The sequence below is a fragment of the Pezoporus flaviventris genome, unplaced genomic scaffold, assembly GCF_033815535.1.
Source record: "Pezoporus flaviventris isolate CSIRO_AGI_PZ_B2104156 unplaced genomic scaffold, CSIRO_AGI_Pfla_v1 ptg000105l, whole genome shotgun sequence".
In the NCBI taxonomy this organism is placed as follows: domain Eukaryota; kingdom Metazoa; phylum Chordata; class Aves; order Psittaciformes; family Psittacidae; genus Pezoporus; species Pezoporus flaviventris.
Window position 1 is genome coordinate 655116 of NW_026892653.1, and position 14093 is coordinate 669208.

The window sequence follows — 14093 nt, forward strand, 5'->3', positions numbered from 1 at the left end:
AACCGAGTCTTACACCACTGCATGCAGTAGTGCTTACACTGAGTCTTTCACCTATATGATGCATGCACTGAGTCATAGAACCGTATCACAGTTTGGGTTAGAAGGGACCTTCAAAGCTTATGTAGTTCTAACCTACAATGAGCAGGGACATCTTCATCTAGACCAGGTTGCCCAACAACACATCCAACCCAGCCTTGGCTGTCTGCAGGGATGGAGCATCCACCACCTCTTTGGACAAGCTGTGGCAGTGTTTTGCCACCTTCATTGTAATAATTTCTTCCTTATATCCAGCCTGAATCTCTCTCCTCTAGTTTAAAACCATCACCCCTCATCCTGTCACAACAGACCCCGCTATAAAGTCTCATCCCATCTTTCATATGAGATAAGCCTCTTTTAGGAACTGAAAGACCTCAATAAAGCCTCCCTGAAGTCTTCTCCAGGATGAACAACCCCAACTTTCTCAGCCTTTCCTCATGGGAGAGGTGCTCCATCCCTTGGATCACTTTTGTGCCCATCTCTGGACCCTCTCCAAAGGGTCCTGCCCCAGCAGCATGCAGTAATGCTTGCACAAGCCACTGGGACCATCCTCATATCCCAACCAGGAAGGGCTGTGATAGGGAGCAAGCCCCAGTGATGCTCAGTGATGGGTCACGGAGGATGTGGAGGAGCAGATGGAGGGGGACAAGGACCCCTTCCATCACCCAAGCACTGAGATGACCATGCCTGTGCCCCCCATTAACCCTCCCTGGGTGCAGGGACACACAGCACCGGTACCAACCCTTCCTGTAGATGACGGTGTTGGCATCGGGCTCTCCAGGCACGAGGGGCAGGCGGGACAGCCAGCAGCTCTCATCCTCCAGCACCAGCGTCACGGGAGGGCTCTGTTGAGAGCAGAGAGAGTGGGGTGAGCATCGCCCCCCAAAACAGGCTGAGATTGAGTTGGGCTGGGGGGGTCATGGTGCTCTCCCCCATCCCGCACCCTGCTCTGCCTCCCGCATCTCTAATGAATATTAATGACCAGAAAGAACAGGGGGGGTGTGTGTTAGAATTAATCTGCCTGATCCTCTGATGGCTGCTGCCGTAACGATATGAAATCTAATTATTCATCCCAATATTTCTAAGCCCTCCGACTCAGCCTGACGGTGGCAGCTGGTTGTGGCCTTATCGCCGGCAGGAGCGCGGTGCTGGGAGCCTGATAACCCCTGCGCACACGCGTGTGCAAGGCGCTCGCACACGCGTGTGAACTGCAGGAACCCGCCTGGGTGGGAAATGGGGCTGGGGGCTTGGGCACCTCCCTGCGTGGGGCGCGGGGATGGGTGCTGGTGGTGGGGCACATGCGCTGAGCACCCTCCGGCACTGCGGTGGCCCCTCTTTGTGGGAGATGAGGATGGATCCCTGTGGAGCTCTTGCTCTACAACGGTGGGAACTATGGGTACCCCCAATGGAGGGAGGCACCTGCAGCACCCCAGGGTGCTCCCACCACCCCAAAGGCGCTCCCAGCACCCCAGGGTGCCTGGCCCAGCTCCCTTTGGCGGCCCCAGCCTCTGCGTCAAGCCCTTCCTTGTTCTCCCTGGAACAAAGAGGTCAGTGTCTCCTCTCTGCACCGGCACGATAACCATCGGAAACCCTATCTGCTCCGCATCCGCTGGGAGGGCGTTATCGGAACAGCCCCGTGCCCTCACTGTCCCCCTCTGTGGGCATCACCCTAGGGCTGGGTGCCCTGGTGGGGGGGTCAGCAGAGCAGGGATGGAGTGGGGGGACAGCCAGCACGTGGAGCTCCGGGGTCCCTTGGCATTCTCATGTGCACCTGATGGAGCAAGGATGTGTTGGGGGAGCCTCGTGGGACTGGCTGGGGAAGCAGGAAGCCTTCTTCCTCCTCCTCCTCCACCAGTGCACCAATGGGCACCCATGATGCTTCATGCCACAGAGACATTAAAGCCACCCAGTGTTCCCACTTCCCACTCGGATGAGCTAACTTCCCACATGGGGATGAAGAGCAGAGCTTGGGCAGGAGCTGGGGGAGACCCCCTTGCATGCCCTCTCCTGCCGTCAGCAACAAAGACGAAGGAACCTGGGGGCGACAGCCTGTATCAGGGATGGGGCTGCGATTCCTTCCTCGCTTTCCCGAGCAAGAGATAGGGAGGGAGGCGAGTGGCGGAGGAGAGCAGGGCTGGGAATCATCAGCCAGGCTCGATAAGGGAGCTGCTGAAATGGGAGCAAAAATATTTAGACAATAAATGAAGTATCAGAAAAAAGCTGCGCATATCTTTAAGAAATCAATCATCCTGTACCGGGTGTCTGGACACACGGCGCCAACCAGGAGATAGGGAGCCAAACTGGGCAGATAAGGGTTAATCAAGGATTTAATTCAGCAAAGATAAACGGGCCTGGGCTAAAAAAAAAAGGGAAGGGAAGAAAAAAAAAAGAGGGTGAAAGGAGGAGGTGGGGATGGAGACTGGGAGGGATTCTCCAGCCTTGAAGATCCTGGGATGGAGCTGTCTGCGTGTGGCACGGGGGGATACAGGGGCAAGGATGTGGCTGGGATGTGAGGACCCAGTGCTTCCAACACACCCATGTGCAGACTCAAGTCCCTGTCATGCTCCTGCCACCACCAGCCACCTACGTCCTCCACTGCCTCCTCTCCTGTGCTGCAGAGTCCTGGTGCTTTCCTGGCACAACCAGAGTCCCTCAGGAGCAGATTTCGGGTGGGAAACCCCGATGCCATCCCTTCTTCAAGGATACAGGTACCACCACACAGCCTGCTTGTGCAGGAGGGGACCAGAGGGGACAGCCAGCATCCCATCTCCCTGCCTGCTTTGATGCTCTGATCTCGGGACGATGGGCAGTGTACGGCACGGAAACCTTCCGGACACCCAAATCTGGAGATCCCCAGGAGCTTGATCCCTTTTAAACCAACCCCTCTTCTAAACCCCTCCTTTCCTCAGGCCCTTCCTCACCACCATTCCACGGCAGTGCTCCTTACCGTGTCACTGTGCCTGGGTGATGACAGCTCGCTGTGGATGCTGCCCTGGAAGGGTCCCCAGGAGAAGCCCTCGGGGAGGCTCCTGCGGGTTCGCACCTGCCTCTCCCCATCCTGCACAACCTGGTCCAGCTCATCTGTGGGGAGACAGGCACAGCATCACCGCGATGCCCCCCAGCCAGACCCACGGCCCATGGCAGCTCCATAGGGATGTGGGCGCCCATCTGGAGCCTGGAGCTGCTGGTGGGTGCCCCTGGTGTCCCTAATGGGTGGGAGGCATCCAGCTGCTCACCGGGGGGTCCGGGCACAGCACAGTGGTGGAGCGGAAGAAGTATTTCCCATCCCAGCACCCAAAGTTGAAGCAGCTTCAGGGCTTAATGGCTTTGATTATCTGATAAGCCTCTGGTTTAATGGGTTAGATAACATGTTAATACGCTATGAAGGCTGCTCTAAAATGTTTTAACTGTGCCTTTGTCTTTTGGAGCGCAGATAAGATGGCAGGTAACCAATACGCAGATGGATGTGTGCTGGCTGCCCCTCGCTGTACAGCACAAGGAGCTGGATGCTGCACCCCAAAACCCGTGATGCTCCCTAAGGACAGTGAGCCGAACACCAGGCCACCAGTGAGGCCCTGGGCACCCATCTGCAGCCAGGCAGGCTCCTACCACCCCAGGGTGCTCTGGGGCAGAAGTGGGGCTCCCCCCATGACCATAGCAGGGAGAAGAGCCCCCTAAAGCCCCATGCCCCGTCTCTGAGGGCACTGAAGTAGATGCAGCCAGGGCTCGGGTCCTGTGGGCTGGTCTGAAGGCAAAATTGCTTTCAGAGCTGGGAGCACAGGGAGGATAAAGCGATCCCATGGCTGCGGAGATTGAAATCTGATGTGTTTATTAGCCCAGCTGACATCTGGATCCTGTCAGCAATAGGGTGAGTTAAGGTGAGTGTCTGGGTGGTGAGCATGGGTTGGCGGTACCTGAGATCACCTGCATCCCAGCGTCACCCATAGGTGAGCTCTGCTCACCAAGGATGCCTTGTGCCACCAGGGATGTGTTTCCAGTTGTGTCCCAGGGGATCAACTGGTGCCCCTTGGCAAAACCTGCTCCCCACTGGTGGGTGGGATGGAGGAAAGGCTGCAAAGGTCTTAGAGATCCCCAAGGATCATCCCTGAGCCACCCTCCATCCCCATGCCACAGCCTCCAACACATGCTGGTGAATGAGATGTGCTCTGCCTGCAGCAGCAGTGCCCTGCTGGGGTACAGGCAGGGCTCCTGCCTCCCCTTCCCACAGCACCTCCTGCCCTCAGTGCCTTCAGCTTGGAAGCCCTTGGTGCTGGTTTGGAGCTGGATGCTCCGTAGGGATCCCTGCTCTCTTCAGTCAGGATTTCATCCCCATCAAAGCGGTTTGGGAGTGAGCACAGTGCTGGCTCTGCCCGTCCTGCATCCCTGCCATCCCCCTGCCCCATTTTCCTGGCATCCCCCTGCCCAGCACCCCCGGCTCCACCGCAGGATAAGACAAGGAGGAGGGCTGAGGCCTTCAAGGAGCCAATGGGATTTATTCCCTGGCACAAACCAATGCCAAGAGGCAGCAGCAGCCCTTCATGTGAAAGACCGGGGTGAGGGGGGCAGGCAGGAAGCAGAGCCACCGAGCAGGATGTGGTCATCACCGAGGCCTCAGGGCTGAGCAGGGCAGTCAGTGCTCAGCTCAGTGCTCATTGCTCCACGATTCCAACACCTTACTCCTGATGTGCCACTGGGCTGCCAGGCTCCCTTTAGCCCCTCCATCACATTCCCAGCATCCCTTATCACCGGAGCCGGGAAGAAAAGCCCCACATTCCTAATAGTGGTGTCTCCCCTCTGTACAGCCTGGCTGCTTTTGGGGAGCAGAGCCCAACCGCCACTTCCCCCCCCCCCCACCCCTCCGTGCCCCCCCTTTTGCCCCTCCTTCCCCCCGTCTCACTGGTAATCAGCAGCGTTTGGGTCAGGAGACCATGTCTCCAAGATAAGAGCGTTCGCCTGACACTTCCCATGTCAGAGCACTTCATCTTCTGTGTATCAATCCCCAGCAGAGAAAACACGCAGGCGCTGATAAAGACAAAACCGTTCCAGACAGGGGGACAAAAATAGTGCCGCCGGAGCTGGCCCCGCTCCCCACCAGCGCCCGGTGGCCATGGCACTGGCCACTGGCCCAATGCACCACTGTCACCCCGAAAACGTGATGTGGTGAACCCCATCCAGCGGGTCTCCATCTGGATGGGTGTCCCTGTGCCCAGACAGGGATGCTGCCACAGCCCCTGAAGCACCGGCTGCACCCACATCAATAGAGCAAGGAAAAAGAGGAGGAAAAAGGGGATTTTCCAAAGTAAGCACGTGGTATTGCTTTAGTTCTCCATTGGAAAGGGGAAACGATGCCAAGCCAGGATGGCACAGCCCGGCACATTGTCCACACTTGGTAACAAAGCCCAAAGCAAGCGATCCACGTCCCCACGTTCCAACAGCACCGGGTTCAGCTGCGTCCCCCTGCCTGCAGCCTTGCGGAGTTGGGAATTGCTGGTGCCAGCCCATGGGGTGCCCGGCAAGGAGCAAAGTCCACAGGAGCAGGCCCGGCTCCGGTGCTGCCTCCCTGCGGGATCCCCCCGGCAGGTGAACACCGCCCCGGGTATCTCCTCTGGCCATCAGTCCCAGCCAGGCAGTGCCCCGGTTATCGCGGCACGTTTATCTCCCTGATCATTAACCAAATTGGGCAGGGACGCGGCTGTTTGCTTTGTGTCGTGAAGAAAAGCAGCAGGAAGGAAGGAAGGAGGGAGGGGAAAAGCCCCCGGTGAGCCAGGTGCACGGCATGGACCCCAGTGCTCTGCCCCACGTCTGAAACACGGAGCGCTGGGGCTGCTCCTTGGCCCCAGGGACTGAGAGCGCCTGCTCGCCCCACACTGCACCTCGGCTTATCTCCCCATCGAGAGATTTCAAAGAAACAGGCTGAGCTGTGCTGGAGAGCAAAGATTAATCCTGTCATCACACCACGGCCACGCATGGGGCGATCAATGGCTGGGGAGGCAGGGCTGGCATCAGAGTCCCCCTGGACCTGTGGGGTCCAGGAAGGGAGGAAACCTGCAGGCCTGCATGTGAGGCACTGCCACGCAAGACAGGGTGAACACAGGACCAGGGTGTGAGGAACATCTATAAGAGCCCATCCGCAAGGCGACCCACAGCATCCTTATGGCCAGGGAAATAGTGCTGCTGGGCAAGGATGCACTCCTGCAGCCACCTGCCTTTGCTCCTGATGCTCCAGAGGCGCAGCTGCATCCATGCACCCACATTTGCTTTCCTTGTGGAAGCAACAATAGGAAACAGAAGAGAGGGCCCACACAGCCCTGGGCAAACCCACCCATCCCATCCCAACCAACTCCTGCACCCCCTTTGCACCAACTGCACTGGTGTGACTTTAATCCAATCCGAATGATGGGCTCTGCCCTTCGGCAGGGATCCAGGCTTGGAGGTCCCCACAGTGTTTGCAGCTGCCTGGATACTATCTGGATAAATACTGCTATCGGGATGTCACGGGACCACATCCCAGCATCAGCCGCGCTGCTCCTATTAATACAGCGCTTTGTGCCTGGCCCCAGGAGCTGCCAGCCCTCGCTGGGGGGGACCACAACACCAGGTACAGCCCCCACATGAACCCAAGGGGAACAGGGATGAATGGGGAATCTCTGCTCCCATCCCAGCATGTCTGGGATGTCCCTATGGCATGGCAACCCCTAAGGGGAGGGAGGATGGATCCATCCATCCATCCATCTATCCATCCATCCATTGGTACCCAACATCCCGAGGGGAAAGCGGAGCTGGAGCTGCCCCGTCTCCCACAGCAGCCCTGGCCCTGCTGCACGCCCCAGCTGCTGTTTTTAGAAGCAGTGAGTGCGCGGCGGAAGGAATAAATCCTGACAACTCAACTAGTGAAATGATGTGATGGCACCGCTCCGATAAGATGGAGGGAGCCGATTGGGAAGAGTCTTAAGCTGCGAACACGCAGCATCTCCACTCTTCACCTCCGCTCACAAAGGGAAATCTCTCCAAAGGGGCTAAGGAGATTATCCCGGCTTTGCCGTCCCGGGTGCTCGAGTAATCAGGGCAGCCTTGGGGACGACAAAGGAGCGAGGAGGGTTTCAATTCGAGCCTTGCTGGGCTGCGCCTGCTTAGGCTCAGCCTGGGGTTGCTGTGGCTGAGCTGCCATGGCCTGGGAGGGGATGGTTATGGGAGAGCTGGGCTCTGCCCCCCTCCCCGGGCTTTTGGGTGCAGAGGGGGCACCCCAGTGCCCTGGCATGGCAGGAGCTGAGGGGAGATTTCTGCCTTTATCAGTCCTGCCCATCGCCTGCCATTTATTGATTTCCTTTTTGACAGAGTACAAAAGCAAATCTTTATCAGGCTGAACCCTGCCCCTGGTTAATAGAGGAGCTGTGACCTACCTCGGAGAGCAGAGCTGCACCTCCCAGCGCCCAGGGAAAAGGGGGGACCATGGCACCCAGGAGGTGCTGCACCCCAGAGAGGGCCAGGCACCCGCTCGCCAGCTGTGCTGCACAGCTGGCAGGTGCTGGCACCAGCCTTGCCACGCGTCACTCCGGGATCGCCCTTCCCTTATGCCCCATGTAAGCCAGGGTGCCCTGCCCCAGCAGGATGCGTCCTGATAACGTCCCCGGGACGTTTGAGTTTGGGGTGTTGCTGAGCCCTGCGGGGATGTGGCATTGAGGGGGTCCCCATCCCCAGGGGTCCCTGTCACAAGAGGGTCCCTACCCTGGATAATAAAAGTGAGCCATACCCACGGGTATGGGGACAGGAATTAACACTGGGAACAACATCAGAAAGCACTCAGGGAGGATGGGAAGGAAGAATACCTCCCAGCTCTCCCAGGCTGGCTGGACCCCTGTGCCAGGGACCCCCTGTCCCTGCTCACCCCCAGTCACAGGGCTGCTGGGACCCCCCGACTCTGCCCAGGCTGGTACCAAGCAGCGGGTAGGGATGTGCTGGGGGGGGGGGGGGGGGGCAGGAAGCTGGGAAGGGGGAGGAAGGGGAGTGAAGGGGCCCCTGGAGCTGATGCAGAGGGTAGATATCCCCTCCGGAAAGGAGGAGGGGACCACAAGGGGGGGTCACTCCTCAGCACTGGGCAGGAGCAGGGTGCGAGCTTGGCTTTGCACACAAACCCCACTGGTCCTCAGCTCCAGCCCAGTGCAGAGCGGCAAGGCAGCAGTGATTGACGGCTGTCAGTCACAGTGAGCCTGGCAGCATTGCCCTCAGGGCTCTCTCCACAAGTACATGAGATTTTTCTCCTTCCCAAGGGAAAGGACTGGGACAGAGCTGGGAGGGGACACTGCCTGCACCTCTCAACATCATTCAGGTGCTGCTCGATGCAGGGGTTTCCCTGCCACGCTGTGTATGGGTGTCCCCCCACACTGGCAGTGTCCTCAAAGCAACCTGAGCATCCCTGCATCCCAGCAGTATCCCCAAGCGGATCTGAACATCCTTCCACTCAGCAATGTCCTCAAAGTAGCCTGAGCATCCCTGCATCCCAGGAATGTCCGCAAATGAAACCCATTTGAGCATCCCTGCACCACACCAGTGTCCCTAAACCAGCCTAAGCATCCCTGCAGCCCAGGAGTTATTCCAGACTGTTCTGAGCATCCTTCCACTCAGCAACATCCCCAAACCCATCCTGGCCATCCCTCCACCTTCCAGTGTCCCCGCACAGAGGCCAGACTGATGTCAGGGACACAAACCCCAGCAGGGACAGTGTCCCCTTCCATATCTCCAGTCCAGGACAGGTGTCACTGCTGCGACACCCTCCATCCTTCTGCCTTCATTGTCTGCCTTTGCTGACACAAGCAGCACAGGGGATAGTTTGCAGCACAGCAGGAGACTCCCCCAAACCCAATCTTCCCCCATCCCACAACAATCTAACCCAAACAGCGATAGCTGCTCAGCCGGGCTCCCGGCGATAAAAAGGAATAGCTGGAATAACTTTTGCCACCCACTCAAAACAGAGGGGAAAGGGGGAGACGCGGCGCGGAGACGGCCATCCGGATGAGCCGTCCTCCTCGTGCCCTGCTCGTCCCGATAATAAACCTTGAGGTTTGCAGACACGCTCCGGGCAGACGGAGATTACTCGGGTAGGAGTCGCGGCGCAGATAAACACAACCGAAGGCAAAGGGGGAGGCGGGGGGAGAGTTGACAAAGTTCGTGGTTTTAATTAGATGCACCCAAAAAGCCATAGGGGATGGGTCTGTGCCATCGCGATACCCGCATGCGGGGCTGGTGGTCAGGGTGGGTTTGGGGTTCGTGGTCAGTCCTGAGAGGTGGACCTGTGCCACGCTCTGTAATTAACCCAGAGGCGTCGTTACTGCCTGGGAGCTATTAAATAAAGCCATGAACAGATGAGAATCACAGAATGGTTTGGGTTGGAAAGGACCTTGAGATCATCCAGTTCCAGCCCCCTGGCATGGGCAGGGACACCTCACACTGAACCATGTCACCCAAGGCTCCATCCAACCTGGCCTTGAACACCGCCAGGGATGAGTTTCTGTTCTGATGGGGCTCAGCAAGGTGGGAATCTTTATGGAGACCCAAATGGTGATGCTGATGTAGGAAAAGGAGTGAGGGATCCCCCCGGGAGCAGCTGCTGCTGTTTGAGGGAGGGTGGTGAGACATCGCCACTGGGGGACAAGGCAAAGAACAACCCTGGGTTTGGCCCTGTCTGCTCCATCCCTTCCCTCTCTTGGCCCTGTCAATGTCCCCACAGGGACAACAGCAAAAAGCTTCATCCCACCTTGCAGAAAGGCAAGTGCCATCAGGGCTTCCCTGGGGCTGCAGTGCCTGGTGAGGGATTCTCCAGTGTCTCGTAAAGCGGTTGAGCAGCTTGTCCCTCGGCAGGACTCTGCTCTCCTCCACCCCCCTTGTCCTAACACCACATTCATGGAATTTGTTGGAACTTTTCACCTTAGTTCTCTGGGAAAATTGGCTGGACTTGGTGAGGTTGGCCAGGCAGGGATGGGGTGGGATGCGACAGCCCTGGGATGGGAGCCAGGGGCTGCGGGTGCTCCCAAAGGTCTCTGCTACCGGCCCTGCTCCAGAGCAAACAAAAACGAGTGGGAAAGATGGGCATGGAAGAGAGGCACTGCTGGGGATGTGGCGAAGGGGATCTGGGGAGGACGAACATCTCCTCCCCAGCCCATCAGAGGATGAGCATGAGGCACGGCCACGGCCCATCCCAGGACCCTGTCAGGAAGCAGAACCAAGCACCCCAGCTGAAGGGGTAAAGGCTCCCAAGCTGAGGATCACGGCCCACAGCCCACAGCCCCTGGGGATTTGCATATCAGACGGGTGAGCAGCAGCTCTCTCCAGTGAACAAGATCATTGCAAAGATAATACAACACTCCCTATCCCTCACTGACCCGTGGGACCAAGGAGCCCCACGGTGAGGTCTTGGAATGCCACATCCTGACACTGCCCAGCCTCTGGCACAGCAGCGCACCCAGTTTTGGAGACCCAGAGAGCAAAGCCATAGTGGGGAGTGACCCTGTAGCCCCCAAAAAAGAGCCAGAGGAAGGGGAGACCCCTCAGGGTGCGAACAAAGGCGCCTGGAGCAGCCTGCTTGTCCCCCCCCCGCCTCAATGTGCTGCATCTTCACAGCTGCCACTGCTGACATACGGCGGATCCTGCCAGATAAAAAAGAAAATTCAGGCTGCTCAGAGTTTCCCTTTTTGCCAGCTCCATCCCTGATAAGTGCAGAGCCTGCAGAGCGCCTGATAGACGGGCTATCGCGGCGGTTGGTGCGAAAGGAACACCCTATCGCTGCAGCATCGCCGGACCGCCATCAACTCCCAGCCACACAGAAATTAATACCACTCCAATTACCAGAATAGAGATGGGCTGGGAGAAGGCGATAATAAAATCTCTTTTACATAAAGAATGCAAATAACCCGCTCCGGAGAGGGAAGAGGGGGAAGGGGGAAGCACGGTCACAGCCAAGGCTTCGTGGTCCCTTTTGGGGACCCCGTGGTTGATGGAGCTGTTGGGATAAAGGGCTGTGCAGTGCTGTCACCCCTCAGTATGGGGGCACCCATGGAAGCCCCATCCCTATTGGGATGCGGTGGAGCAGGGGGCCCGGCAGTGCAGGGGCCAAAGGGCTGGGGAGCAGATAAGAAGGAGCTGGGGAGGCCTCGTAGCTCCTTCCTGCCCGGCACGCAGGAAGGGCTGGGATATCAGCGGGGCCGGCGAGAGCTTCCCCTTGGATGGGGCAGGAAGGGGGAGCGGGGCCATGGCTCCCTGCCGGGCCGTGGGGATTTGGGCAGCTGCAGGAGCACGTGTGCTGCAGCCGGTAGTTCCCAGTGCCTATCCATCACCCATGCGGGAGCCTGGTGGCCTTGGGGACACACTGGGACCACCCCTGCCCTGCTGCATCCATCACTGAGAGGCAATCACTGCCCTGCATCAGGGTCACCCCGTCCCATCACGTGCTGCTGCATCCAGGGTGGATGCTCCAAAACCACCCTGGTCCATCAGCATCCCTCCTGGGAGGAACAGCACCAATGGGGCCCAAAACGTGGCACATCAACCCCTGGGGGGGGCTCAGCTCCCTCTTGTCCCATCCCTGCCCATCCGCAGCAGACGGGCACCCACAAACCCAATCTGCACAATGGAGCCTCAAGTGTAACCCCATCTCGGGGTGGTTTGGAGATAGCAGGGCGATAGGGCGCAGGGTACCCACATGGCACACGCAGCCTTGCTGGGCTGCCAGGGTGCCAGCAGAGATGCCGAGAGGGAGATAGACGCGTTTATTCACTCCTTGGGGTTTTGATAACCATCACCAAACCACTTGAGCGTCGCTCTTGTGGTTGCCAGGATGTTTGTGAAGTGCCCTTGCAAGCGTGGAGCGATGCAGGACGGGGTCCAAACCCTCCCTGTGCTGGGAAGCACAATGCCAGGCACAGTGATGGCACCCCCGCAGCTTCCAGCTTGGGTTTTACTGTCCCAAACAAGTGCCCTGGGGATGTGGGGACCACAACCATCATCTCATACCTCCCCTCTCTGCAGAAGTGCTGTATTTACAATCTGCCCAGGTCCCAGTGCTCCCAGTCCTCATACTGGTTTGCAAGAGATGAATGCACGGAGATTGCTTCAGCTATTCCAGCCTGTGTCCCAGCCAGGAAGCTGGGAAGGAGCAGGATGACTGGCTGCACACTGGGAACTTACCTGGCCCATTCCAGACACCCATTTCCTGCAGGTTTTCTCCAGGATCTGGCTTCTCCAGCTCCTTCGAACTCTCTGGGGTGTCTCTGGAATCTGCAGCAGGAGAGGGAAGGCAGCAGGTCAAATGTGGGGAACTTCAGAGGGAGCATCCCATGGGGACTGGGACCACTGGACCTGTGACACCCCAGGGTCAGGATGCTCTCAGGGACATGCATAGGGAGGTCCCCCTCAAAATCCCCATGTCCAAACGCCCCACTGCCGACCTGTAGGGTCCTTTGCCCCCCCATGGAATATCCCATAATGACAGCCAAGCCCACCACACATCCTCAATGGGTAGGCACCCACCTCTCACCCCTAAACCCCTCCCACATCCATCCTTCCCATCCCACTTTGGGCCCCATGTCACCGGATTCAGCCCCGCTCCCATCACAGCTCTATTTGTGGCGTATTCATAGCAACTTGATAACAATTATTTTCTCCATTAACTGCTGCTGGAGATGCAGCTGATAGAGCCTATCTGCATATGACAGTGTGGAAGATTAGCGCCCAAAGTACATGTTTGCCTTGGCGTCCCGGGCGGATAACCAGCACGGAGCCCAATCGATCGGCGCCAGAGCGAACACCCAGGGGTGACGTCACCAGCATTGGAGATTATTAATACAGGTGATAAGCGGAATGATTAACATCAAATAAATCAATCACCGGGTATAAAAGTCCTATTATTTTTGGCTATAAATCAAAGTGCCTGGCATATCGATTTTTATCCATCGCGCTGAAAGCTTTAGTGGCCGTTATTGCTGCTCCGCGTTATCTCTGCTATCACCTCTTTATCGAGGCAGCCCAGTGCCAGGTGCAGCAACGCGCCCAAGCTCCCGGCTCCCTCGCCCCCAGCCCGGCTCCCCCATCAGATAAGAGCCACTTGCTTCTCCCTGCTGCAGAGCAAAGTTTGCCTGCGAGCCCTCCCTGCCCAGGCTATTGGGATCCCCACAGCATTGCTCCATTGGTTTTAATGGGGACCCTTTGCTCTGGTGCTTCCCGGGAGCCACCGTTGTCTGGTGTGGATCCCCATGGCATTGCTCCAATGGGTTTGGAAGAGGCACACACGCTTTGCTTTGCTCCGGTGCTACCCAGGAGCCACTGTTGCCTGGTGTGGATCCCCATGGCATCGCTCCAATGGGTTTCAAGAGGCACACACGCTTTGCTTTGCTCTGGTGCTTCCCGGGAGCCACTGTTGCCTGGTGTGGATCCCCATGGCATCGCTCCAATGGGTTTCAAGAGGGACACACGCTTTGTTTTGTTCTGGTGCTACCCAGGAGCCACTGTTGCCTGGTGTGGATCCCCATGGCATCGCTCCAATGGGTTTCAAGAGGGACACACGCTTTGCTTTGCTCCGGTGCTACCCAGGAGCCACCGTTGCCTGCTGCGGACCCGTCCGGCTGCGTTAGCCGGTGCAGCCTTGCCCTGCCGCGGTTATCTCAAAGGGCACTGCAAACATGAACTGATTAGGATTTGCCCCCACCTCCACAGGAAGGAACTTAAAGGATATCTGGGGACTGTTTCAGCCCGGCCCTGTAACGCAGCCACCTCTGGGGTGGGGCATGGCACAGCGCGGCGGCAGGCAGGCGGCAAGGGCAGGAAGCAGGCAGCAACGGCCCCGTGCCCCCAGCCCCATCTGTGCCAGCACCTGTGGGTTCAGGGGATGCTCTGCACCAGGGGGAGGCAGTTTGCACCCCGAGAGATGTGGCTTTGGACACCAAGAGGTCACTTTGAATTCCTGGGTAAAGGAGATCACTTTATAGAATCACAGAATGATAGAATCGTATCAGAGTTTGGGTTGGAAAGGGCCTTCAGAGCTTATCTTGGGGGGAAAGAGGTCACTTCAT

The 14093-nt window shown here is 58.0% G+C and overlaps 1 protein-coding gene across 3 annotated transcripts in view; it reads right to left on the reverse strand.

The window, feature by feature from the left end:
• ZFPM1 (zinc finger protein, FOG family member 1) overlaps positions 1 to 14093 on the reverse strand; it is a 33668-nt gene that overhangs the window by 4964 nt on the left and 14611 nt on the right. For 2 of the 3 annotated variants that reach the window (XM_061477385.1, XM_061477384.1), the window contains exons 3-5: positions 12214 to 12303; positions 2984 to 3117; positions 779 to 881 (exon numbers count right to left, since the gene is read on the reverse strand). In XM_061477385.1, the coding sequence (XP_061333369.1) occupies positions 779 to 881; positions 2984 to 3117; positions 12214 to 12303 (327 nt within the window). Of the gene's footprint in view, positions 1 to 778; positions 882 to 2983; positions 3118 to 12213; positions 12304 to 12616; position 14093 lie in introns of those variants that run through there. The other variant, XM_061477386.1, reaches the window with a different exon arrangement.